This window comes from Mustela lutreola, chromosome 13 (genome assembly GCF_030435805.1).
Source record: "Mustela lutreola isolate mMusLut2 chromosome 13, mMusLut2.pri, whole genome shotgun sequence".
NCBI lineage: Eukaryota > Metazoa > Chordata > Mammalia > Carnivora > Mustelidae > Mustela > Mustela lutreola.
In genome coordinates, this window is record NC_081302.1 from 55,120,982 (window position 1) to 55,148,823 (window position 27,842).

The 27,842-nt window shown below is 41.9% G+C and overlaps 1 protein-coding gene across 13 annotated transcripts in view; it reads right to left on the reverse strand.

Moving 5' to 3' along the window:
* The window catches only part of ENOX1 (ecto-NOX disulfide-thiol exchanger 1), a 572,082-nt gene that overhangs the window by 111,644 nt on the left and 432,596 nt on the right, over positions 1 to 27,842 (reverse strand). For all 13 annotated transcript variants that reach the window (XM_059144563.1, XM_059144567.1, XM_059144559.1 and 10 more), the window contains 2 exons: positions 19,378 to 19,484; positions 15,208 to 15,325 (listed from right to left, as the gene is read on the reverse strand). In XM_059144563.1, coding sequence (XP_059000546.1) covers positions 15,208 to 15,325; positions 19,378 to 19,484 — 225 coding nt within the window. The remainder of the gene's footprint in view (positions 1 to 15,207; positions 15,326 to 19,377; positions 19,485 to 27,842) is intronic.

Below are 27,842 nucleotides of genomic sequence, written 5' to 3' on the forward strand. Positions count from 1 at the left end.
TTGCTCTTAAGCTTGGGGGGGTGGAATGGAGGCACGTGAAGGCATTGTCCTCTCCACTATCCTGGTCATTAGTGTTGAAACTCATTTATGTGCATGTATTTGTGCCTGACATTAGTTAGAATCCCAACCTCTCTAAACATATTACCACAGTAGGATGGCACTCGTCTGATAATTAAGGCTGGTATTCCTCAAAGTTTGTTCCACGCGCAGCCTTCACTTGTCCTACTTTGGTAGCTCTTACATGAGGATTCCTGGACCCATCCCAGACCCTCTGAATCTGAGTAACTGGAATGGGGCCTGAGGATGTGCAGTTAACTACTTTCTAGGGTGGGCGGAATGCATGCCAACATTTTAGAACCACTTCCCTGGCTTTTTAGGGACCAGATACCCATTTCTTCATGCTTTCTTCTTTTTTCCAGTCTTATAAATATTTCATTATTTTTTTGACACCTGCCTTCTCTAACTGCTTTTCTGTCATTAGAAGGACCTTGCCTGTCCAGCTGTGACTATCCAACATGGCCGTCTCGGCCTCTCTGCCACCTGCCTTGCCTTCTCACATTTCATGAATCTATCGACCTGTTCCTCTTGGAATGCTACTTACTGCCTCTCCCGTGATGATATTGTGACTGAATGCTTTCATAAATCCTCCAGGCAGTGTCTCCAAAACACATTTTTCTGATCTACTGGGTGTTGTTGTGTATTACTTTTCTTTGCAGGCATATTTCTGGAGAAAGTTCCAGTTGCAGCCGATCTGTGGCTTGCACGCAGGAGACACCCAGCTCAACCTCGGTGTTCTGTGGGAAATAATGACCCCTTACCAGGACCTCAGACCAGCTTCTTCCTGATGAGACGGGGCCCATCCTGTGCGCCCGCTCTCCCCAGACTTGTCGCTGGATCCTCAGAGGTTTTTCTCTTTGGCACGGGGCCAGGCATCGCTGCTTCCTTCTCTCACCACTGATGGATAAGGAAGAAGTCCCTGGCTATTCTCCTAGGGTCTGAGAAAAGCTGAGACTCTGTTCCTGGCCTTCATCACATCTTTCTGCATCAGATTATCTTCATTTTTTTTTTCCTTCCTCCCAGCTAGCCTTTTCCCCATTAGCCACAGGGTACTTCACTGTTCCTCACACGGATATGATGGGGGGGCTGTCCACCCGTGTCGTGTCTGCCATACTTAAACTCAAGAAAGAGCTCTTGGGGCGCCTGGGTGGCTCAGTGGGTTGAGCCTTTGCCTACGGCTCAGGTCGTGATCTCAGGGTCCTGGGATCCAGCCCCACATGGGGCTCTCTGCTCAGCAGGGAGCCTGCTTCCCCTTCTCTCTGCCTGCTACTCTGCCTACCTGTGATCTCTCTCTCTCTCTCCATCAAATAAATAAATAAAATCTTAAAAAAAAAAAAAGAGCTCTCATTCATTTCTTCTTTCTTCAGTCCTTTATTATTGCCTATGTCAGTCACTTCCTTTCCACTAAACATTTTTATCTTTTACTTCACTTTTACTGTCTTTTCATATTTCATTACCCTACCTCAACCTGTTTTTTTCCCCTTTCTTTCTTACCAATTATTGACAGACATCAATCGTAAGATTACATACCAGTGGTTCTCAAGCTTCTGTGCAGCAGAAATACCTGCGTGGTAATTTATAACTTCCATGAGTGGGACTGAACTCCCAGGCATTGCTAGGAAAGCTTCCCAGCTCTTTGTCATGTGGAGGCAGGCCCGTGAGTCGCTCACTCACACCTTCTGTTATTGCTCCTCAGTATCCGTCCTCCACACTGCCATGGCACCAGGTTATTTGTAAAATGCCATGGAAACCCTTACTTGGTTATTTCTTACAATCTCACGCGATCTCTCTGAGGATGAGGCTTATGTTTACTGAGAAGGCTGAGGCTTGGAAGAGGCCCATTGTTTGCCAACTCATGCCAGAACCAAAACTCAGATACCTCCAGGACCTCTGGCATCTTCTGGTGCCAGGTTACTTCTTTACTATATTCAGTGTCTCCAAGCTCTCTCTTCCTGGGACTCTAATTCTCACTCACGTATCCATTTCTTCAGACCCTTTCTGGTGATTTTATCACCCAAATGACCCCCTCATCCAAAGAGCATCAAAGTGAGCTTAGCCTTCCTCAGGCCCAGGAAATAGGAAGGAAATGTGGAAGGAAGTCTTTCAAAAACTTATTTTCAGAACTCTTGACTTCTCATCCATTCAGATGGCTCCAGTTCACATTCCTCAACTGGACACATCTTCTCATTACTTCTCTCATCCCCAGAGGTTGAAAACTACAAAATCCTGCTTTGACAAACTCCGCATTTATCTTCCCCGAGTCCTTGGGCAGGGAAAAGTGCACATATTTTAAAAACTGCCTAGATGGCTAAATTATAGCAATTTTTCCCTGGGAGAGAGTTGTTCAGATATTAAAACCCTCTCTGTATTGAGTATGATAATCTTTCTCACATCCCCATGAAAAGCAGTTTTTGCTTTATTCATTAAAATGATTTGTTTTTGGTTTTTGATGAGTGTAATTTTTCAGGTAGCAATGTTTTATTCTTACTAGCAACTCCTTGAAAACCCTCCATGAGCGCTGAAGCCTCAGTTAAGCACTATTAATCAAACATTAAATGCTTTTAAACAGCTCTACCCCTTTTTCTAATTGAGAAATAGAGCTGTTTGGGCAAGTTTATGAGGTGACCTTGATTGAATTAAAGAGGTCAGGGATGGAACAGACTTCAAACTCATATTCAATGATTTTAAAGAAATGACTTCCCTCCAATTAAGCAGGAATTAGCATGAAATATTTTGTTTCTGAAAGGTTAAAAGAATTCCTCTGAGAAACTAGCTCTCTTGTTTGCTAGCTCTTTATTGAACATGAGAGAGAAGGCGCCATGGATTGTTTTATGTAACGTGTTCTGGTAACAGGGGGCCGATGATCCAGCATCAATTATAACATTCTTAAGAGTCATAAATGTTGTACTGAAGGGGCAAGGAGTCCAATTTAAGTTTTTGTTTCTATTTCAAAAGCCCAGAGACCCAACAATTTTCAATTACTAAAAAAAATCATCAAGATACATTTTCCATCTGCATTAATTTCAACCTAGTTCTAGGGGGAAAGGTTCCAATATTACTTGGTTTCTCTGCTATTCCTCTTTCTAGCTTCATCCCTCACCTTGCCATAGTCCCCCATCTTTTAATGACCTGAAAGGACATGTCATTCTTCCTGCTCTAAAAAGTAACACAGAAGAGTCTTTGTTGTAGAATTATGGAAGCTGGACTCCACAGAGGAGGGCAAAGGGACTGACATGTGAGGTCCCACACATGGGGACTCCAGGATATTATTTTTTTTTCCTTAAGATTTTATTTATTTATTTGACAGAGTGGAAGAGAGGGAGCACAAGCAGGGAGAATGGCAGGCAGAGCAAGAGGGAGAGGGACAAGCAGACTCCCTGCTGAACAAGGAGCCTAACACAGGGCTTGATCTCAGGACCCTAAGATCATGACCTGACTGAAGGCAGACACTTAACTAACTGAGCTACCCAGACTCCCCATCCAGGGTACTGTTTCTGGGAAGCAGTAGTCCTGAGAAGAACACTGGCCATGTTACTTTGTGTCCCTGCTCCTGTCAACTTCAGGGAGTTGTACAGACATAGATTATACACAAGAGGGAGGCAAAGGGGGTAAGACAGACAGCAAGAAGGAACTTTAAATCCACATTCCTCTTATGAGAGTTGGAGCAAGTTGGTAAACCTCCATTAAACCTCAGGGTCCTCATCTGAAAAACCTGGTCAGTACTATGAGGATTAAATAGGTAATAGTTACAGGGTTTTTCTTTTTTTTTCTTTTTTTTTTTTTTTTGGTGTGTGTGGGTTCCTAAACTGGAAAAAAAAAAAGTCCTTTAACTGATTAGAAATTAGTTCTTCCAGGTTTGAATTTCCTATTCCAACATTTCACCCACTCCTGTCCACCTACTGTGTACATAATATGCCATATGCTGGCCATTTAGAAAGGAAAAGATCTCAAACTAGTTTTTAAGGAACATATGGGGTGTCATCATGTTTCCACTCTTACTTGCTTGAAACAAAACATGAACCAGGGATAAGACAGAGTTCAGATGGACAGATTTATACAAATCCTTCACAGATAATATCTGCTCTCATAGCTCTTGATGCCAGAGTGTATCTGCTCGCTAGGGCTCTAACTGCAGAAGGTACTGGGGGCAGACCCTGTATGGACCCATGACCCAGGTCTATCACGGGAAAAGGAGAGCTCTGATGATGTGATATGATAATTCTTCAGAGTAGATAAGCAACATTCTCAGATCAAAGACTGAGTTTCCATTAGTCTTTTAAGGCTTTGCTAATTTTTCCCTTTAATCTGGCACTGTAAGACAAATATCATGGTCCCATATACATCGTAAAAATTTGGTGGCTATTCATTTTATCATGGCTTTGTATTACAACATTACTTGAGATAATTCATGGAGGCAAAGAGCTAAGAAAGATAGAGAAATGGATGGCTTTAGGATACTCAGATTATACAAACCATACTACAAAATCCATATGGCAGGTAGAGACAATTCTTTAAAAACTGATAAATCATTAAAAGAAGAATAAAATCTTATCCTACCTCCAGAAGATTTGCCAAATTGTCACTTACATTGTACCTGAAAACTTGCAATTTTTTTTATAATGACAAAAACTACCCAATATAAACTTGCATAATTTATTTAGTATTTCAAATAATTATTGTTGGGGGTAAAAAAAAAAAGCCCCAATTTTTCTCATTAAATTAAAATATGGGATGGAGAGGGAGAGGACATATTCCTTGTAAGATCTCTTCTGGATTAAATGTCCCTGAGTCTGTGTATCTCCACAGGACTGATATTATTGTATGTGCTGCCCCTCTGACTGAGATTTATTGAGAAGTACATCTTATTAAAAAAATAAAGGGGAAAAAAGAGGCCCTAGGAACAAGGAAGCTAGGACAGCACTTCAATAAGTCCTGAAATTAGATAGTCAATAAACTGGTGATCTTCTCATAGGCTCTCCCAGCCCCTGAGGATGCAAAGGAAATATGGGATGAGATGGGAAATAAAAAGGCTAATACTGTAGCTCAGATCATTCCAGATCACCCATCAAGTCTGTGCCTGTGTTTTGAGAGGTATCTTGATTTTTCTCTTTACTTTTTTGGAGAGTTTGGGAATGGAAAACATGAGTTGGGACAGTATGCACGGTTCAGCAAAGGAAATGCATGACAGGGCACGGCTCCTTCCCAATGTACTTCACCTCTTCAAAGTATTTCTTCTTCTTGCCTGAAGCCACAGAACAGATTGCTTTTGAGGAAATAAGTATCACTCAACTAGAAAAGAGACTGTGCCAATTTCCTGGGTATTTTTAAAAGCTGGCACTGCTGTTGGAATGGGCTTAAGGACAGTTTGCTGGATGCACTGCTTATGTTGAAGCCAATCTCTTTCTAGTTAGTAGAAATACAGAAAATAATGGGAAAACTAAAAATAAGCCCCAGTCATATTTGTCTGCTATCAGTTTTTAAGGTAATAAACTCTGCAATTTACCTTTGCCTCCCAAATGGCCTCATGGTGCCATGCACATCGCAGAGGATGATTTTATTTGATTACTGACTCTTACGATTCCACTTAAGGCATTTGGGGAGGTTTTTTCTTCCTCCCATCAAACTTAGTGGTGGCATATGAAGGTCACTAACCTGGAAAGAAGGAAACTAGTACTGAGTTCTAGACTTTCTACTTGCTACCTTGGGGAAATAACATTACTTCTTACCATGTGACTGCACATTCCTATCTGTAAAAAAAAAAAAGAAAAAAAAAAAGAAGGTGGTTGTAGAAGATGATTTCTAAGGGTCTCGTCCACATCTGAAGAGACTGATCATTGCCACTCCCTGGGGGTAAGAATTCAACATGTCTGCCTGGTTTAGAACTTGAATTATTTCTTGACTCTTATTTTAATAGTTACGCAAATATGATCAGCCCTTGGAATAGGAAATTGTAAGACAATGTGATCTGGATATTAAATGTGGAAGTTCCCTAATGTAAAGCTGAAGAAGGCAATTCAATAAACTTCCATCATCTGGTACTGGTTACCATTTGTTACCACTTTTAATTTTCCTGTATAATTGGAAATGGCCAGGTATTCCCCAACTGATGGGAATTTTATCACAGGTTCTCCTAGGTAATTTTAAAATAACTATTTATTACAGTTTAATGATTAAAATAATACAGGTATATTTGTGGAAAATTCTGAGATGCTCAGAGAAGAAAACAAAAATCACCTATATTCACACCATCTAAAAATCATCACTCTGAATATTTTGACCTGTATCCTTATATATTTCCCCCAACATACAAAATGTGATGACAATACATACATTAACCAGTAGGAATGATCTGGACACTTATTTGTAATTGACTTTATCACTTAGCACAATACTGAGAACCTCTCATGACATCATATATATATATATATATTTATATATATATACTTATATATATATAAAACATTATATATATAGCCTTCCAGAGTAAGATTTTTCTCAAAGCTGCTTATGGCTATGTAATTAATTAACCCATATCCCACTGTTAGATATTAATGTGTTTCTAAAATAATTCTGAAAACTGAAAATTTAGGTAACCGCATCATTTGGCAACGACATACATGCCTCGAGTGGAAAGCAAAAGTCTCTGGGACACAGCAGCTTGGAAAGCTACAGTGGGCTCATTAAAGAACCTCCAACACCCTGCCCGAAGTACCACAATGAATACATCTGTCTTGCAGCTTCTGCTCTGGAAGTATTTCTCCCTACTTCTCTGCTACTGCTGGGGAGTCCAAAATAAAAATTCCTTTCCTTAACCATTTCCCAGAAGGCTGTTCACATTGTGTCCTGGAACTGGAGAGGAGTGGCTGAGCCCTTAGTCCCTCCCTGGTGTCAAGGACATTCACCCAAGGAAAAGAGAAGAGTCTCTAAGCCATTTAGACATGGGAGAGATCACTATAATAATGATTTGAAAACTGTTATAAACTTCAAAGTCTAGGGGCTTCTAAGTATAAATATCTTATCATTCAGGTATAATTTCCAAGAAAGGAAAGAAAGTAATCACTTCTTTCAATTCTTTTTTTCATTAGTTATGAGGCCCCTAACTGTGCATGGCTTCCTGGAATTCTATAGGATGTCCTCTTGTCCTGCCTTGCTGTGTTCATACAGTAGACCTAGCATCGTCAGGTCTTTAATGAAAGGAGCTTGTGGGCAACAGCGTTAGGAGTCAGGGTATAACAACTATGTCACTAACTGTGTTTTGATGAACAAAGCAATATGAAAACATAGGAGACTTAGGACAATGCTGTTCATAAACAGTACATCAGTGCTAAGAAGTTGGTAACACCATAAGTTTTAATATAGTCTGGTATTGATTCTTTTGGCCAATGTCCCACTTTAATAGTGTTATAATCATACTTTAAGATTTTTAGATTGAGAGGTACACAAGAAAAATCAATAGATACTATCTTTCCACTACCAACCAGCCTCATATATATAGCCCCTCTGCCACACTCACATTTAAGGGACCTAAAAGATGCTTTGGGGATGGCTGGTCCAGTTATCAGGCTTTTAATAACCTCAAGCATCCACTCTGACCACCTCAGAGGTTAGAGCTTCAGCTCACAAAGATACACGCAAAGGAGCCTATGATAATCCAGAAAAGATATCCATTCATTTTCTCTATATTTTCTATTTCATTAACATATAAAAAGGAAGCTTTAAAAAAAAACCCATTCACTCTTACAGGAGAGCTGTCTAAAACCAAAATCATATAGAATTACTGTTTCTGAGACTTGAAAAATATATAGATAAGTGCTTCTATAGTTAAACTGTGCAGGAGAAAACAGTTGAAAATACAAAACTATCTTTTGTAGTATTGTAACAGTTTTCTTCTTTCATTCTTCTTAGTCATTACATTTTCCAAAATGACCAAGTGCAATTTTTATATGAAAAACTGATTTTATTATTAAAATGTTACATGCTGCTGGAGGGTAATGAGCGATCCCTGTTTCACGATCAGAAATCCCTACTTATTATTTACAACTAAAAGGAACAACTAGGAAAAGGAACACTAAGGAATTCTTTTTTATGTTTAGAAAGAAAGAAAAAAAAACTTACAAACTTACCCAGATTCTATCATCTAAACTCTCTTGAAAATATTCTGATTTTTTCCAGAAGTTGTGTAAACCACACTTAAATTCCAACAACACTGTGTTAATTTTGCTCAAATGCAAGCTGAAAACATATTTTAACATCCTGTCAGAATGAGGTACTAAGAGTGTCGATAAAATGACACTAAAATAAATGTAAATTTAGATTGCAGTTACAAGTGGCTGCCTGACTCTGGGAAGATGTTAGGTTGCTATAGTATTTTCCATAGCAACTTTGCATCTTATTACATAAATATTCCCTCAGTGTCCTTACAGCCTACTAAGAAGAAAACAGGATTAAATCTACTCTCCTATGTAATGATCCTGCATCAAATCTTATCAGAATGAAATGCCCAGAAAACATAAGAAACCGCAATCTAGACCACAGTGCTTTGGCAAGTGAGAGGGTCAGAGCGCCATGGGCTGTGCCCGAGCAGCTGTGCGGTGACCTTGTGCTGCCCGCTGGCCATTCATCCATGCTCCGCCTGGGTTATGAGCTCTGCACTTCTCCCTTTGTGAGGATGGGCTGTGAACTTCCTCACTTTTCTCCTCTGTTTGCTAACTGCCCATCAGCCTAAGCCCTTCACCAAGCCGCAGGGGCTTGCATCACGAGACAAGAAGCCAGAGCGTAACAGAGCTGCAGCGGGCTCCCCAAATGCAGCTGCAAGCCCATGCAGGGCTGTCACACAGGAAACCATTAGGAGAGCCACCCCCAGCTCCGAGATAGTTGCACCAGGCATACTCTCTTTGAGATCTTCAGCGAGGTTCTACTGGGTTTTGCGTGGGTGTAGAACAGCTGCATGCTTAGAGTATTGGGCAAAATCTGTGGTCTCCTAGACACAACACAATTTCAGCAGAACAAATCCATTTTACAAGAAATACGTGATTATGGAGATCCGTGCCTAGGTGAGAGATGTCAGGAATACGGCACTGCCAGGTACTATATATAAATCAATTATAAGGGGGCTAAGCTTGAAGGGAGTTTCAAATGTGACTTTATAATAAACAGACAGTCTGGCTGGACAGGAGTGCTTCCGTTACAAAGGAATCCTACACTTGAGGATCAATTTAATGGCATCTGTTTCTTCCATTTAAAAGGTAAAGCAATTTACAAAAATATATCTATTTCTATACTCTTCAAAGACTTGTCCTTTATGAAAAGAGAACTTTAACTGTACATGAAATCAGGGAATTGAGAAATCTACCTGAAATAAGCATTTGTTTGATTTCCTTTGGTAAGATTAGAAAGATTTAAAAGGGAAAGTGTTTGGGGGTGGGTGGCCAGAGTCTTGGCTCCTTGAGAATGAAGCTCTATTTTAAGAGTTCAAGAATGAAGCAGGCTGCTCAGCCCACATCAGAAGATTTATTTCATCATCTTTCAGCCATATTAGTTTTAATTAATCACATTTCTTTGTTTGGCACTTGGATTCCCAGAAGGCATTCTGTTGTGGTTGAAAATAAAAGGCTCGTCTTTAATTCAGTGGTAGCTAATATACACACACCACTGCTCTATTTCTCCTTTGGGTTGTCATCACATGCAGAAAAGTCTGCTAACAGAATATCCTTCCATGTTGTCTTGGGGGTCTGCTGGTACGAGAAGCTCAGCACGACTGTGGACTTACTGAGTCACCTCACTTCCCACGTCTGAGCACTCTTGTCCCTCTACCGAGTTCCGAGCAACTCCAGAGTTAGTCTGCTTAGATCCTAAAAGCTTCTACCAGCTGCGGGTGGCATGGCCCCCTTCAGTGGGTACCCCATGAGTCGGTGGCAGGACCAGGTGCTGGTGGCCAGTGGCTCCTTCCTTCTGTGCCCAGGCTGGTGCCCAGGGACAGCAGTAATCCTCTTCTCAGGCTTGTGACAAACTGTAATCTGTTGCGTATCCTTTATGTCTTTCAAAAACACTCTTGTATAGAAAATAAACCAAAGCAGAAACAACAGTGGCAGTCCCAGTGTTCAAAGAGATCAAGGGGAGGGGTGCGTGGGTGGCTCACTTGCTCTTGGTTTTGGCTTAGGCCTGATCTCACTGGGGAGGCTGCTTCTCTCCCTCTCCCTCTGCCCCTACACCCCTCCCTTTAAAATCAATCAATCAATCTTTTTTTTTTTTTTTTTTTTTTTTTTTTTTAAGATTCATTTGAGTGAGAGAGAGAGAGCATGCAACAGTACATGAGAGGGGTGGGGGGCAGAGGGAGAGGCCAACTCCCAACTGAGCAGAGAGCCCTATGCGGGGACTGGATTCCGAGACCCTAAGATCATGACCTGAGCCAAAGGCAGACACTTAACTGACTGAGCCACACCAGTACCCCAATAAATTAATAAATCCTTAAAAAAAAAAAACAAACCCAAAGACATCAAGGAGGTAGCCAGAGAGAGCCTAATTATTATTACTATTAATTTTTTTAACCTCAAGCTTCCAGCTACATATGAAATTATTCAGAAAACCTAATACTGCTAATTCCAACTGAACTTGATTATGAGTCCCTAACTTGATTCAGTTAGCTGAAATATTTGGGAAATCCTTGCTGGAAGTCTTATTGAAGTTGCAAAAAGAAATCTGTACCTACACATGGTGAGTTTCCATGGCAAATCAACAACCCAGAAAACACTTTTCATAATTATAAGAATATGTGCTCTCATAAGGAGCTCAGAGTTTGAATGAGATGTAATTAAAACCCAAGAACCTTCATTCATACGTTATGAAATTTTTTAAGGGTGGTCTATTACATAAAGATATTTTAGTTTCCTCTTCTAAAATTTGTGTTCAATGTACAATCTATACTCAACATATCCTAGACAAGGTACATCACTGGACAGTAATATTCATTTTGGTTTCTACTGAATTTAAAGCAATGGCTTTAGAATATATTTGGAATTAGGCTTTTAGGCACTAGACTTTTATTGACTTAAAATGCATATTTCTTCTTTTCAAAAAGCATCTCACACTCTTGAGGGCAGGGGAGACCATGTCTAGCCCTTTCCATACCTCCTAGATCCACAGTGCCTTGAGCACAAGAAGGGTTTGACAATTGTCTGTTGATAATTAGAATGATGCTGAGCGTCAGCTCTCTGGGCCCTGGCCTATTTTGCACATGGCGGCAGATTCTGAATGCATAAAAGTTTTGCACATTTTGGAGAAATGAATCATCCTTGTTTGAACAAGCTTCTTAATGCTTGCCATTTAAATTTAGAGCAAATGTTCTCAGGGTTACGCCCTTCCCATCCACTTATGGGACAAAGGCATCAAAAAGACCAGAAGAAGGGAATATGCAATTGAAGTCTACAAAATTCATTGACTTGGTGAAAGGCCCAGCCAGGTACCAGAGGGTGACTAAGGCAAGAGGAGTTCACAGTGACTGAGCATTTGCTATGTGCGCCACACTCTAAGTACGGTTGGAAGGGCTCTACCTGCTTCGAATCCACAGTCCTACAACTAATTGGGCTCCACTACACGAGGCCTAACACTCTGGACAGACTTTCTCTTTTCTTCCTTTTTACCCCGTGCACTCCTGCCCCAAACCCACTGTCAACCTGGAGGAGGGAGGGGAAGAAGGAGCAAAGCTGGGCTTAATTCTAGTAAGAGGCAGACTTTGCAGCAATAAATTTGAATTTTTATCAAAAATTATCTTCATAGGCTTTGGAGCAGGATGCCAATCTTCTTGAATGAATGCTTCGATAAATCTGTCTTGATTTTCAAATTTATTAACAAAACTCATTTTCATTTTTATCGGCATCTTAGTTTTGCTCCAGCAAACTCCTTTTCCCCCATAAGAGTCAGCAGATAAGGAATAGTGGGCCTATAGGCCACCTGCCCAGAATTATATGGTAGTGATGGCGATGTCGGGGAGCTCTCTAGCCAAAGACACACTGTAAGTTATTATGTGTGGTAAAAAGCAAAAGTACAATGCAAGTCTTCTTCATAACCAGAAGAGGAGAGATACACGGAAAAACACAGATTTTAAACAAATAAATAAATAAACCCAAGCTATCACATAAGTCCTCACAAAAAAAATCCTGTCTTTTCTAGAAACCAAAGCTGACTCTCTCCATCTCCCCCTCAGAAATAAAACCCATGCAGCTTGGGTCTCTGCGCTAGGAGAGGTGAAGAGCAAGGGAGGCCGTGGGGGACCCGCTTCACGCACCCCCAGGAGGTGGTCTTGTCACAATCCTCTCGGGCATAAGGCTCCACAAAGGATGTTCTCTCCTGGAATTCCCAAGGAGTCTTGGGTCACCTGCTTCCCAGGAGGCTGGAGGCAAAAGCTCAGTTTCAGCAGAAAGGAGGAGGGCAAGGGATTCTTTAAAGAACAGAGGAATTTACTTCTAGGTCAGCCCTTGGCAATTGCTATCAGTGAACTGCAGCGCTAGGTTTTGAGATACCTGCTCCTGGGTAACTGACAGATGCAAGTTTGCACCTAAAATGAATACAGAGTCACCTAACTTCACTGAAAGGTGCTTCCCTCAGGCTGCAGGGTCTCAATCCTGCCCCTTCCAGCTGTATTTTGCAGGGATCTGGAGGAAGCTTGGTCAAAGGACCAGATGGAAATTCTTGCTCTCAGCATATGTCCCTGAATATGCTGGGTGGAAAGAAAAACAGCTGCTAGCCTTTCAGTGGGATTTTCTGGGCCCAGAGGAATAAAAAAGGTTAGTTGCTTTCCCTTCTCTCTAATTGGTCCTGAACTTCCTCCATCAACCACACACTGCGTTCTCTGGTCCATCTCATTTTTGAAAAGCACGGAAAAGACTTTGAATTCCTGGGGACCTGGCATTTGAACTCCAGCTCTTCCATCTCTTCCCCCAGCACTCGGTACAATACACGCTCGGTGCTGTGTTCATTCATGCTGCTGACCAAGGAATAAGCCTGGAAAACTCAAAGTTCAGCTCCTGCTTTAGGCTCCTATCAGATGCCTGGGGAAAAAAACCGACAGAGATCTGGGAAGCGGGCTCCTCAGTGAAGCTTCCAGAGAGGATCTCGTGTCCCTGCTGAGCAAAGGGCTCTTTGAGTTCTGCATCAGAGCTTGGGAGCTGATGCTGCTGGTCTGTGCTTGCTGCTATGGTCTGTAAGACTTCCCGTTGGACCTGACTGTTCTGAGTCATTCTTACTCTTGTCCTCTTCCGAGCAGACTAAGAAATTATATATATTCCTTACTTGGAAAACTGACAACTTGTTTAAAAAGAAATGTCACCCCCAAATTAAAAAAAAAAAAAAGTCATGGGTTCAAACAAGAATTTCTGATGGATTCAGTTCTTTTCTTCTACACCTACCTTGTAAGAATGTTAAAGATCCAAGTTTCATGTAAACTTGCTCCTCATCTAGAAACTTCAAAAATGATGAAAGCTTTCTTGAGCAGAAAAAAATTTATTTATTTATTGGAAGATCTCATTAAATTTAAGAAACTCACACTAAAACTTGCTCTTCTCTTTTGATAAATGAAGGCTTGCAGAATAGAGATTGCCACCCTCAAATAAGCAAGTCCAAGTCCAATAATCAAGCAGTCCTGAGAAATCTCATCTCCACTTAATAAGAGACATACATTGACACATAAATGCTAGGTTCATTTTTCAGACAAAGGATATATAGCTTCAAAAAATAGTGGCATGGTGCCTGCTTTTATGCTAAGCTTCTAAAAGATTTAAATGAGAGGAATTTGAGGATGAAAGGGAAATTTTCTAAGGCACTGGTCCTGAAACTTTAGCATGCTTCAGAATTCCCGGGAGCATTTAAATCACAGATTGCTGGATCTCACACCCACCTCTGCCTCCCCTAGAGTTTCTGATTCCTTAGGTATTGAGTAGGGCCTGAGGATTTACATTTCTAACAAGTTCCTAGGTGATGCTGATGTTGCTGGACTAGGGACCACACTTTCAGAACCACTACTCTAATGAATTTGAAGTCCCTTCTGTAACCGCCTGGATGCAGAGCACTTTCTGGTGATCATCATTTATGTCCCTGGCCCTCTCTAAACCCTGAAGAAACAGAACACTCTGACCACTTTGCAATCTTGCTAACCTGACCCTGCTGGAATCTTGATTTTGGTTTCTACCAACACATTAGCAAAGATCCTCTGTTCCTGTTCTGGATTTTGTTAAAGGGGTGAATATTTTAGTCACAGGTATGTATGAGGAGATAGGTCAAATCTACGCAAACCCTCTGATTTTCTTTTTTGGAAATGGTGGCAACTGTGGTTCTTCCCAGGCCCTTTAGACAACACTCTTACCCTCAGACAAGCAGTCTCCCTTGGTGTCTCCCACATCTGAGTGAGCATTTCTCTTGCCTGCAATACTGAGATTTACATCTAATTTGAGAAGAGAGATTTCAATCGGCCTCTTGGTTCAGGCAGAGCACATAAAGCAAGGTTCTCACTCAGCTTCTTTCCTTTTCACAACTCAAGGAGTGATACTCCTTTCTTGGTACCAAATGGGGCCACCCCTTTGATTACAGGTTAGGCAACGTTTATTAGAAAAATGTCTCATTCCCCAGCACATTGGCTCAGAGGCTAGAAAGCTTCTTCTGAGATTAAAGAATTCCCACATAAGAAGTACTCTGACTGAAACCAAATTTTATGTGTATTTCAGCACCAGCAGTGGCTGCCACGCTCTGGAAAAGGATTTTTATGGGAATAGGCAAATATCCCTGAGAAAAAAACAACAGCCCTAGATCCATGGATGGAGAAACAACTGGAGCAATTTAAATCACCATGTCCCTAAGAAGGAGTTTCGAGTTCTATTAATAAAAAGCAGAGTCACGCAAAGATGAAGGTTTAGTATAACTCAAATAAAAGTGAGTTATGTGGCCATTTCCTAATACCTACGCCCCACCTGAGATATGGAAGAGCATGATGGCATCTCATGATGGCGCCTCACAGGGGTGCATGAGGCAGAGTATGACAGCGCCTCCTAGGGGTGTTTGTAAAAGAGCACAACAGCACCTCACAAGGGTGCGTGAGGAAGACCATGATGGCGCCTCACGACAGCGCCTCACAGGGGTGCGTGTGGCCGTCGTCAGCATTACCTGATTCATCTACTCGCATTTTTTTAGTAGGACTATCACAGTTCTCATCATCTGACATTTCCATCTCTTCTTCACGGCGGATGCCCATGAGCTGCTCACTTTGAGCGTTCCGGAGCTCCTGAAAGCAGAGGACAGGGACAGGAGGATGTCAGAGTCTCAGACACATGTCGACACACCTTTTCCCAGTGGTCTTTAGGTGTACTGTGACTGATATCTGAACGCTTTGAACCTGAAGTGTTCCCCTCCCAAACACTGCCCCAGGTAATCTGGAATAAAGTTCTGAGGGCTGTGGGGGAGTAGGAAGACCCAAGGATAAATCCCTGCTCACCAGTGACTAGTCAGGGTGTCTTTAGCAAATTATTTCATCTCTTGAGTCTCAATTTCCTCATTTGCCAAAAAGGGGATAATAGCATCACCTAGTAGGATTCCACAGAAATGCCTCTTGCCATGTGAGGGACTCTGAGCTAATAAGAAATACGCACAATGACATTTATAAAAGGTCTTGTTGACCACTGTGTAAATTCAGGAATGTTTCTTCATCTCTCTAAACCTTGATTTACTCATTGGAATACTGTGCTAATAACAGTTTTGAGGATCAAATAAATTAATGCATGCAAAACTCCTTAGGATTATGGTATACACTTGGTTCGCTAAGTTGATAACAGAGACAATAATTCTTCATGCAAAGTAGCACCCCTGCGGGGTATCTGGATGGCTCAGTCGGTTAAGGTTAAGCGTCTACGTTCAACTCAGGTCATGATCCCAGGGTCCTGGGATTGAGCCAGCGTGGGCTCCCTGCTCAGCACAGGGTCTACTTCTCCCTCTCCCTCTGCTCCAACACCACTTATGATTCCTCTCTAATAAATGATAACATCTTAAAAAAAAAAACAGTGCCCTTACATTGTGTGTGCGTGCCCATGTGTGATCATACGCACACACTATTCAGATAGCGAAACGGTAAAATGCCAAAGATGCTGGATGACAAAATAGAACCGATGCCTACTTTTTGGTGTTTCACATCATCAGGTAGCATTTAGTGTTTCTGTGTGATGGCTGTTTTGACATCACTGAGAGATCTTAGGATCATATCTTACTTTCTCTACTTACTAGTGGAGTGATGGTAGTCAAAGGGTATATGTGAAAACTCACTGTAAAAAGTAACAAGTCACAATAAATTTTTTACTCCCTTGCCAAAAAACTAGGACACTAATTATTCATGGTAAGTAATTATATTATTTTGTATTAAGCTGAATATTGTGTATTTGTGAATCCTTACCAGTTCTGTTCTGTCAAATGTACTATCCTCAAGAAAACAAAACAGGGAAAGAACTACATTATTCTTTTTCTCACCTCTGAAATTGAAGTCTCTAAATAAAAGTCAAAGAGTTAAAATAATTTTGCTTCTGAAAAACAATAAAACTAAATTATAACACCTAATGTATTAACGGCATGATTTTAAACATAGTTCTAATGTCCATCTAATGGATGTGCGTATTTTATTGTGTTACAGGTTCTCTGAACTCTCCTTTCTCTTTAGCTCACAGATTTTAACTGTAGTAGGACCAAAAGAAAATTAGGTCTTGCTAGCAGTATTCACGTGGTCAACTCTGAACCCTGGCAACAAGCCCTGCAGAGGACCAGGAAAGGGGAGAAAGGGCATGAAGTCAAGGTCCCTGGGAGAGGGACGCCCATCACAGGGAGCCTTGAGAGGCCTCCAGGAGGATGGGCAGTGCCTCCTCACTTGACCCTGCCAGCCAGTAGAAAGAAGTGCCAATTGCGCCGTAAATAACATCAGTGGCTCTTGGAGGTGGACGTCACGTGTGATTAGTGGGGACGCCTTTAGGTTGTGTACAGCTAATTTTCTACTGACAAAGATCCCAGTTCCTAAAGAGGTGGCGTGAAAATACTTGAAACAAGGAAAAGTCAGGAGGAAGGAATAAATGAGGCTGAAAGGGCCTGTTGTTGAGTCCCCACAGTTAATGACAAACTGTCATACTGTAGCTGTTCTTGTGTGGAAGGGTGTTGGAAAGGAAAAAAAACAACTGGAGGGGGAAAAAAAAAAGCCGAGGGTGTTTCCACAGGGTGCCTCTGGTTCAGCAGTAAATCGCTCGTACACTCTCATAAATCTGCGAAGGTGTTGCAGATAATTAACAGATGCTGTACACGGGAACGCGGAAAAAATCAAGCCAATTATCAAGCTTATACGCAACAGAAAAATCATCCACAATGTTAAATTACCAACTGGTATTTAATCAATTAAGCGACATGTAGGAGAGAAAATCAAAGGTAATTTAGAATTCTATTTCCTAGAATATCAAAAGAGGTGATAGGAGTGGCACGGAGGCACATAGCCCCTTTGCAGGAGCACCTTTCAGGAACGTGTGCATCTATTTCTACTACATCCTATGGACCCAGCAAAGTGAGCAGGCTTCCTTAGAACAAAGCTGGAAGTTTCCTGTGCCCTGCTCAGCAGCGGGGACACAGCCCCAGTTCCTTTGGGGACCAGGGCTAGGGGCAGTGGACCAGGCCGTGGGAAGCGTGATTTAGATCAATAATGGATTATTTCCCAACATTCACATACTAGTGACAGCCTTTTTATGTCAGATCATTAGCATAATGCCACTTGCCTTCCCCTTAACATTTCTTTTAATCATTTGCTGTTTATATGAAGGAAAAAAAAATAAGATAAACAATTATTAGACCCTCTGTTCCCAAATCTGAATCAGTTTATGGATATCAATTTGTGTTTTCATAACCCTCAATCTGCATATTTCATCCTAAACGAGGACTCTCTTTCCTCCTGAAAATCAGCCTTGACTCAGGTCTCAATTCAGTGTCTGGGAGAGCAGCAGGTCAGCACCCTTTGTTTTTCTGGCCCCTGAAAAATTAAAGAGAAATCCCACTTCCTCCTTACTCATAATCCTGAACAGAGGAACAGAACTACATCAGTCACCAGCCACCTTCTTAAGTATTTGTGAACAAAATAAAAAAATGTCCTTCTTAATAAATTGCACCAGCATTTTAAGTGTCCCATTATTGTGGAGTCATTCAGTATTCACCATAATAACAGTGATAATAAAGGATTCATTTGGTATTCATGTGGATGTTACATCTAGTGCCATTGGTATTTAGCTGTAATTTAGCGTTAGTTAATGGGCACTTAAAATGCTACCCAAATGATTGATATTATAGTACTTTGTGGTTCTTCAAACTCCATATAAAAAACTTATTTTACAAGTGTGAGCCCAAATCATTAAATAAACAAGCCTTACCTTCTATAAGTTTGGGGATTTTGAAAGAAGGGAGTATCATTTAGAGAACTTTAATATTAACATGCTAGAGATGGAGAGGCATCCAAATGGAAAACATTCTCTCGTTAAAAAAACACACACACACACATACACAAAACACACACACACACACAACAAATAAGCAAACAAAGATAGTATACTTACTTTTAAACGACAGGTTCAAAGCGTACACTAAACTGTGAAGTTAAAAATAACAGCTGCACGACCAATGACTAATGACACATTCTGGTCTTTCTGGGTGGCAACGAAGGTCAGGATCTGGCCTCTTTCCTTGGGGTGGATACTCACACTTCACACATGCATTGCTGCAGAAGGGTGGACTCTGGCTAGCCTGGACATTCGATCCCCCAGGGGAAAGGCACTCTGGGGAGAGCTGTTACATACCTGGCTGGCTAGCAAAGGGGACTAGGGCCTTATTTATGATGGGAAGGCACAGAAGAAAGGCTTACTTGCCATTTCTAGCCCAAAGAGCAAAGCATCATCATCATGTTGCAGAACACTGGGGGGGAAAAAAAAACCCTCCATATTTATTTAAAAAGCCAGTTTTCTATTTTACATTACACTTTTCTTCAGAATAGGCAGGCGAAGTGTCTTGGCTTATTTCCGAGCTTTTTGCTATGAATGGGAGAGATGCCTTTCTCCCTTTGCGGGGTAGAAAAGCACTCTGTTTTCTAAGCATTAAGTCAGCTGCTCTTCTGGCTAAGGCCCAAGTCTGAGCTGGGTTCGGAGCTGACAATGAGACAGGACAATGGTACAACAGCTGCCCGCTATAACAAAAACCGAAATGGCTGCAGCCACACTATTCTCTGCCAATCCAGCTGTGTGATGGTGGTTAAAAAGTAATCATAAAATCACCAACCTCAGAGTGCTTTCGCCAAATGTCTATGTTCTTGCGCTGAGCTTTCGAGAAATGGTCCCAAGCTTTTTGTCTGGTAGAAGCGTTGAAAACGGCCACAATCTGCTCAACTTTGGTGAACAAGGAAGTCAAACAAGACAAGTAATTTATGTTGTGATCACTATAGGGAAGCAAAGCAAAGACACTAGGAGTCTATGGATGATGTTACAGTAGAAATAACATCATCAATATTCATCCAATTTGTGCCTTTTTATACTTACATTTTAGCAAAGTTGGGGAGGTCTCCCTTCAAGTCTGTCTCCATAACTTTAGGTTAAAACAAATTCTAAATACGACTGGGAAGAGTTCATGGGCATCTGCTTCCAAGCATTCCACAGCTCTTGTTTAAAAATGGGACTTGCTATGCCTATATACCAAGATCTACAGAGACAGATCTGGAGTTGGCATACAGATACAGATACATGGATAGAGGAACGTCGGTTGGGGGCTTAGAGGTGAAGCCAGGGTGGAGTGGCTGAATGAGGAAGAGCCAAACATGTATCTTTTCTTTTTTGGTCTCCATCTCAAGGACTCAAGTGCAGTCCTTGGAAGACAGTACCATTTCCAAGTTCCAAGCTGGGGCAATGAGTAGTTATTTCATATTGCCCCTCAATCTCAAGGGCCATTTTTACTCCTTGGCTCCTTTCTCCTTCCTGCCCCTCCCCCTCCCCCAGCCCTTACACTCACTGCAGTCAGCCCTCCAGCCCTCTGGCGGGGAACAGGAGCCATAGCCTCCATTCAAGACAGACCAAGGCTCCTCCAACCAGCTGCTCAGGCATGCAGATTGCATTTCAACACCCCGTGGCGCCCTCTGTAGCTCATCACGACCACGTACCATTCTGTTCTGCCATTTTCACTTTCATAAGGCTGCCCTCCCAAACCCTTTGAAGTGCTAACTCTCTCACTTTGACTTCATTTAGTACTTTTGGGGCTCTTGGGAAGAGCACTACTGGAATGATAAATGTTGGGGGTCTGAACAAAGCTGTACAGAGAAGGGCATATGAGCTCTTAGTAGTGGTTTTTAGGGGTGGGGCCAACCAACAGTTATTGATCTAATAAGCATGGGATTAGGAAATTATAGCACCGAATTAACAGTAAGATTAAACTTGAATTTCTGAATATTTAGTTAGGAAGGCACAGTTAGAATTAGCCTCTCATGGATGCTAATACTCTAACATAAATCCTTCTTACGTGATTCCCAAGGCTCTATTATAAAAAAGGGCATCAAAGCTCTTCCAAATCTTCCAGGTGTCCAAAGTATGACAAAGAGTAATCGAGTAATCCCCACAGAAGAACAATAATCGTAAAAAGAAGCCCACAAAACAAACAAGAGTGTGATGGAGCAGAGAAGGAAAGTAGATTCTGTTCACTTATCACACTGTAAATGTCTCATAAGGCTAATGAGAAACCACTTCCTGATCAATGTGTAATTCTCACAGAGGCTGTGATGTTTACTCATTACTACCTTGAAAGAATCCCAACTCCAAACCTTCCTATTCATCAAACTTTATCATTAGGTCACATGATGAATTGGTTGCACCCAGTTTGCAGCAGGAGGAGGTGCCACCCCCTTTGCTCACACTCTCCGTGCGTACACGTGGCTCCCTTCCCCGACCTTGTCTGGACAGGGTCACACATTGTGTGCTGCTCTACGTGTGGATGTGTATCTGACCACCAGCTCTCAGGCCTCTGCTGGGCTCCAGGGCAGCACAGCCGGTGGACAACTGGCTCTGCCCTCCTGCCCCGGCTCTCTGCTGTTTTGTCTGCACGCAGGCTGGGGTTATGGGGGACTTTAAGCTACCTTCTGCAGGGGCAACACAGAGCAGTCAGCCGAATATGCACCGGTGAAATCCACAGTCAGATGAGGTTATCTGGCAGGGGTGGTAATCACAAGCCTGTTAAAGAGGACGGGACCCCACTGTTTTAAGTGTAGAGCTTTATAACAGCCATCTACAAGAGTGAGAACTGTGGTATCCAGAGGGGAAGGAGCAGTAAGGACTGAGGCAGAGTATTTGGGTGGTGACAGTCAAAATTCTGCCATCAATCAAGAAAGGTTGTTAATAAAGGGAATAAACTAGAGAGAAAATTCTCTGTTCATGTATGTGTGTGAAGTAGAGGGAAGGTAAGAGTGGCCAGTAACACCTCTGGAAGCATACGGAAGGGAAAGCACTTAGAAAAAAGACCTAGTGGCCAAATACTACACAAGTTCAAGGGTAAAAATAGATCCTCTCATACCTACTCAAGCCATGTTCTGTGGTAAATGTGTTGTGTTTGAGTTAAAGTGCCTCAGTTATTTAGAACAAGTCGTTACCATATCCCAGGGCATAGTTGCAATGCATCCATCCTTTCATACAGCAAATATCTGAGTTCCTCTGGTTACCAAACACTTGACTGACTGCTAGAAATATATAATTAAGACAGTGCTTGCCCCTTGATGAGATCACAGGCTCTAGGGAGAAAGAGAGATAAGCAGTTAATTATCCTATGCCAGAGACGTGTGGATGCTATGCGGACACAGTAACTAACTCAGTAGGTGGAGTCAGGAAATACTCCCAAAACTCCCAATGTTGCTAGACCTTAAATGATGGATCAATGCTTGCTCCTGAGTTCAAAGAGTGGTATAGAGTTATGAAAGGATTTGTAGGGTTGGGGCAAATGCTGAGTGAGGATGGATCAAGAAGGACAGTGGATGCTAAGCCAGCTGGTGAACTTCGTATTGTAGCCCTAGGACACACATCTGAGTAGGATTTGTTTGGGAGAAATGATGAAGGCTTGAGTTAAAGCAGAGCACTGCAGTAGAGGCAGGAGCAAGGAGTCATTTGATGGAGTGAGGTGATACCACAAGGGGCTGACTTGCTAGAAGTCTCCCTTTCAAGAAGGGGAGACAAGGATGGCTCAGGCTGGAGAAGTATGTAGAGACCATGAGGACAAGCACAGGGGGAAGTCTGAGAGAGAAGGTAGAGAGTTTGCTTTTTTTTTTTTTTTTTTAAGATTTTATTTATTTATTTGACAGAGAAAGATCACAAGTAGGCAGAGAGGCAGGCAGAGAGAGAGGAAGGGAAGCAGGCTCCCTGCTAAGCAGAGAGCCTGATGCGGGACTCGATCCCAGGACCTGAGATCATGACCTGAGCTGAAGGCAGTGGCTTAACCCACTGAGCCATCCAGGCGCCCAAGAGTTTGCTTTTGAACATGCTGAACTTGACATGCCTGAAGGTCATCTTGATAGAGCTGAAACACAACTAGGGGTTCAGAAAGAAGTCAAGACTCAAAATTGAGACAGGTCTTAAATTTTCCAGACTATTCTCAATTTCAGGAATTGTGTTCTTTTCGGTATGGTAACTAATTAAAAGCAAAACTACAGGTGGCTAACAAATAATAAAGAACCCCTCCAAAACCAAAAACTGCGGAACTCAGCTTAGGTTTAATAAATATTCTCACAGTGTTTCCAAGGCCCAGTTTACTTCTCTCATTTCTGTGCAGACTGCCCCCAACCAGCCATTTGTCTTGCAATGAAAGCTCTTGGGCACACAAAAGGACTCAGAAAGAGTGCCTGGATCAGCAGGAATTCATCATCCTTAGGGAAAAACCACCTCAAAGAGTATGCCTTAATGAATGTGATTTAAAGACAGCATATTTTCAAAATCATAAATCAGGATGACTGCTAGTGGTGATGTCACAAGTAAAGACCATACACTTTTTTTTTTTTTGAAGATTTTTAAAAGAGCGCGCACAAGTGGACAGGATATAAGGAAAGGGAGAGAGAATCTGAAGCAGGCTCCAGACTTGGGGACCTAATCAGGACCTGATCTGAAGCCAAGAGTCAGATGCTCAACCAACTACACCACCCGGGGGCCCCAGTATACACTCTTCATTGTCTCCAGCAGGGAACCCCCAAAGAGCAAGTCGCCGAATTTGACCATCACTCACTACTTCCCTGGTATATAATTCACACTACTTGTTCTATATATAATAAAACTACAAGTAGTTACTAACTGAACTGAATTTTTAAAATTCTACCTAAGGGGTGCCTGGGTGGCTCAGTTGGTTAAGCATCTGCCTCTGGCTCAGGTCATGATCCCAGGGTCCTGGGATCGAGCCCCTCAGTGGGGCTCCCTGCTCAGTGGGGAATCTGCTTCTCACTCTCACTTTGTGCTCTCCCTCTGTCTCAAACGAAGAAATAAAATTTTTAAAAAATAAAATTAATAAAATAAAATTCTACCTAAAAGCTCAGAGAAGAGATAAATAGTAAACAAGATGGTACTGGCATTTGTTCAAAAAAGCAGCTTATAGAAGAACAAATTCAGATCAGCCCCAATCTGTGCCAGTAGTGCGCCCAGTGGGCTAGAGAGACTACGAGGTTCTGAGGCCCTAGTTGAGGCTGGATCAGCTATACACATAAATATTTTGAAAGTACTATCAACAGAAAAAGATCAGTCGGAAAACTTAAATCTACATTCACACAACTTGAAAATTTCCCCCAGCCCACTGTCAAATTCTACATTATAATGTTTTGCCTAAATTAGGTTGAGAATCAAGAAAAAATTAAAAGTGATTTTTTTTCACAGTACGTTTGAATGTCAGTCTTAAATGTCAAAAGAGATTCTGTAACATATATCCAGCAGGTATAAGTGAACCTAAGAGAAGGGGAACAGAGCTTTGATGAAGTTGCTAATCACCCTTTGCGGCTGCAGACCCCACGTTAAGATAAACTGAGGTCTGTTAAAAATCTGAAGTTTATTTGAGCAAAACAGATGGAATCAGGCCATGCCAAATAGGCAGTGGTTAGGGGCGCTCCCCTTCTTGGCAGGGCTGGGAAGAGCTTTTCTAGAGAAAAGGCAGAAGCAAAGCAAGGAAATCATGGATTGGTCACAGCTTCAGGCCTAATTGGTTGCTTGTGATTGGTTGTATTTAGGTTTTGATTTTGTGACTTCAGGCATTTGTAGACTTGGATTTGGGTTTGCCTATGTACGCCACAACCACACCAGAGCCACCTCTGTCTGGGGTTCTCCTTGTTCAATTAACTAAATATCCTACTAGTGATTAGTCATTCTTTGCTATGTGTAAAGAGACCCACATACACACACATAACACACATGTGTATATGTATAATCTTCAGAATTTTTTAAAAAAATCCATAAGACTGGGGCATCTGGGTGGCTCAGTGGGTTAAAGCCTCTGACTTCAGCTCTGGTCATGATCCCAGGGTCCTGGGATCAAGTCCCACATCGGGCTCTCTGCTCACCAGGGAGCCTGGTTCCCTTCTTCTCTCTCTCTGCCTGCCCCTCTGCCTACTTGTGATCTCTGTTTGTCAAATAAATAAATAAGAATCTGAAAAAAAAAATCCATAAGACTAATTTAATAATCTTTATTTATTTATTTATTTATTTTAGTACTTTCCTCCACGTCAAAATGTTTGGACATCTGCTGAGTTCAGAACATACTTCTCACTTGGGAGAGAGCTTTGTAAATTACCATTAAAAGACTTGCCTTCAGTCTAAGGGAAGGAAAGCTCAGAACAGGATATCCGTTTACCCAGAAACACGCCCTGCTGAAACAAGCTCTCTGCGGGCTGCCTGGGTGGCTCAGTCCATTAAGCATCTGCCTTAGGCTCAAGTTGTGATCTCAGGGTGCCAGTGATCTAGTCCCACATTGAGCTCTCTGCTCAGCAGGGAATCTGCTCCTCCTTCTGCCTGCTGCTCCCCGTACTTGTGCTCTCTCTCTGGCATATAAATAAATAAAATCTAAATAAATAAAGTAAAATAGAATAAAACAAAATAAACAAACTCTCTGAGAAGGATCAGAGCATCAAGCACAAAACTTCGGGTTTCGGGGTTGTACAAGGCTCCTAAATTCAGAGCTCCGGGCAGAAAAGCCTTGGAAGTTGGGACGCCTGGGTGGCTCAGTTGGTTAAGCAGCTGCCTTCGGCTCAAGTCATGGTCCCAGTGTCCTGGGATCGAGTCCCACATCGGGCTCCTTGCTCAGCAGGGAGCCTGCTTCTCCCTCTGCCTCTGCCTGCCATTCTGTCTGCCTGTGCTCGCTCGCTCTCCCTCTCTCTCTCTGATAAATAAATAAAATCTTAAAAAAAAAAAATTATTAAAAAAAAAAAAAGAAAAAAAAAAAAAGAAAAGCCTTGGAAGCAAGGAAGAGGGAGGTTAGGCTCCTCCAAAGGTCAGGCTCCTCCAAACCCAGCCTTTTCCTTGTCCTCCTGACTGCGTTCTTCCATAGTCCCTGCACTTCCTACCTCGTGCGCTCTAGCTAAATGGCTGCGAGAGAGCCTTTGATCCCTTTACTGTGGCAAATATCTGGAGAAACTAAGTCCTTCCAGGCAGAAGGCTTGCCTTAATAGAGTATCTCAAACAAGTCTTCCAAACTCAATTTTTGTTTTTAATGTAATCTGGGCTCACCATAGAGCCTAAGTCTGTAAGCTTCTGAGGAAATGTGGTTTTCCTTTAAGGGATAACATTTTTCTACATCCTCTAAGAATAGCTCAGAAAAGATGTTCAAAGAAAGGCACATAACTAATGAAACAGTTGACCCCCCCACCCCCCCGCCCCAGCTTGTTACTGTTTTTAAATCCTAAAAGCTGGGGTGGAATTGATGAGTCTTGGCTCCAGGCTGAAGAATTGTAACAGAGAAAATACAGTAAGTGATTCAGGCTCTCAGGACACCCAGAGGAGCAAGACAAAGCCAGAGGGAGGAGCAGTTAGTGTCTGACAGGGGCAGGGCAAGCCGGGAAGAGAGATTCCCAGAGAGATTCCTGCCTACTCACTCTGGGTCCTGAGCACAGAGGAGCCTGCCAGTCAGCCTGGCAGGAAGCCCGGGAAACAGAGAATTAACACGGTTAGACCCATACATTAGGGAGGCATGGCCTAGAATTTCAACTTGAGGAGGAAAAAGGGCAGGCTGGGGTTTTCTCTGGAGATGGGTGAAAAAGAGCACTGCTGAGTGACACTGTGAATCCATCACAGCCCCATTAAACCTGAGGTCGGACAGCCTGAGCCAGCAGCATGTTTCTTAACTTCCTGGCTAGACGAGGCCAGATGGTTGGTTCTTTGGGGGGGAATGGCAATGGAGACAGAAAGAAAGAGAAACATGGTGATCAAATTATAAAAAAAAAAAAGAAATAGGATGCTTTTAGCCAACTTCAAGTAAGCAGGGGCTGGTGATTCAAATAAATGATGAGGTGACTTAAGTCACCTTAAATGGTGTTGACTTCTTAAGCTTTGTATAAATCTCAATACATTTCAGAAACTGCAGATCCCCTTGTTAATGCATATATTCAAACATTTTGAGAAGTATCAAAACAACAATCTATAAGAATATCACAATTTTAATGGTTCCTTACCATATGCAGCATTTATGAGGCTTTTAAAAATCCAATAAATCCTCCTGGGTAGATTATCCCTATCAACTAAATGAAAGTAATAGATATATATAAGAAAAAAGGAACAAAGGAAAATATAAAAGGCCACCTTCTCTGGCTACCTCCCATCCAATTTCTCTCTTTAAAGGTAACCACTCTTAACAGATGCTAGCATCTCCATCCAGAGAAAAAACCTTAAACATATGGTATAGACTTGTCTATTTTTCTATGTACAACATTCCTTTCTTTATACACAAGTGCTAGTATTATATACACTGTGCTGGGACTTGCTTCCACTTAACATATCTTGGAAATCTACTGATGTGCATGTGAAAGGCACACTTCATTTCACCGTGCTTCCCTTTATTACACTTCACAGATAATTGTGGTTTTTACAAATTGAAGGCTCCTGGCAACTCTCTATCCGTCGCATCCACCAACACTCTTTTTCCAACACCATTTGTTCACTGCATGTCTCTGTGCCATATTTTGGTAATGCTTGCCATATCTCAAATTCTCTTCATTATTATATTTGTTATGATGATATTGATCAGGGGACTTTAGTATTACTACTGTAATTGTTTTAGAGGCGCTGCAAACCAAACCCACATAAGATGGCAAACTTAATCAATCAATGTATGTGTTCTGGCTGCTCCACTGATGGGCTGTTCCCCCACCTTTCTTCTTCTCCTGGGGTCTCCCTAGTTCCTGAGATACAACAATATTGCAATTAGGCCAATTAATTTACAGTGGCCTCTAAGTGTTCAAGTGAAAGGAAGAGTCAATTAATGTGGCAAACTTCACTGCTATCTTATTTTAAGGAACTCTCACAACCACCCCAGCCTTCAGTGAGCACCATCCTGAACAGTCAGCAGCCATCAGTGACAAGACAGGACCCTCCACTAGCAAAAAGATTACAACTCCCTGAAAGCTCAGATGGTTAGCATTTTGTAGCTACAAAGTATTTTTATTTTATTTTATTTTTTTAGAGAGAGAGAAACTTCAGCAAGCTCCTTGCCCAGCGAAAAGCCTGACACGGGGCTTGATCTCATGACCCTGAGATCAT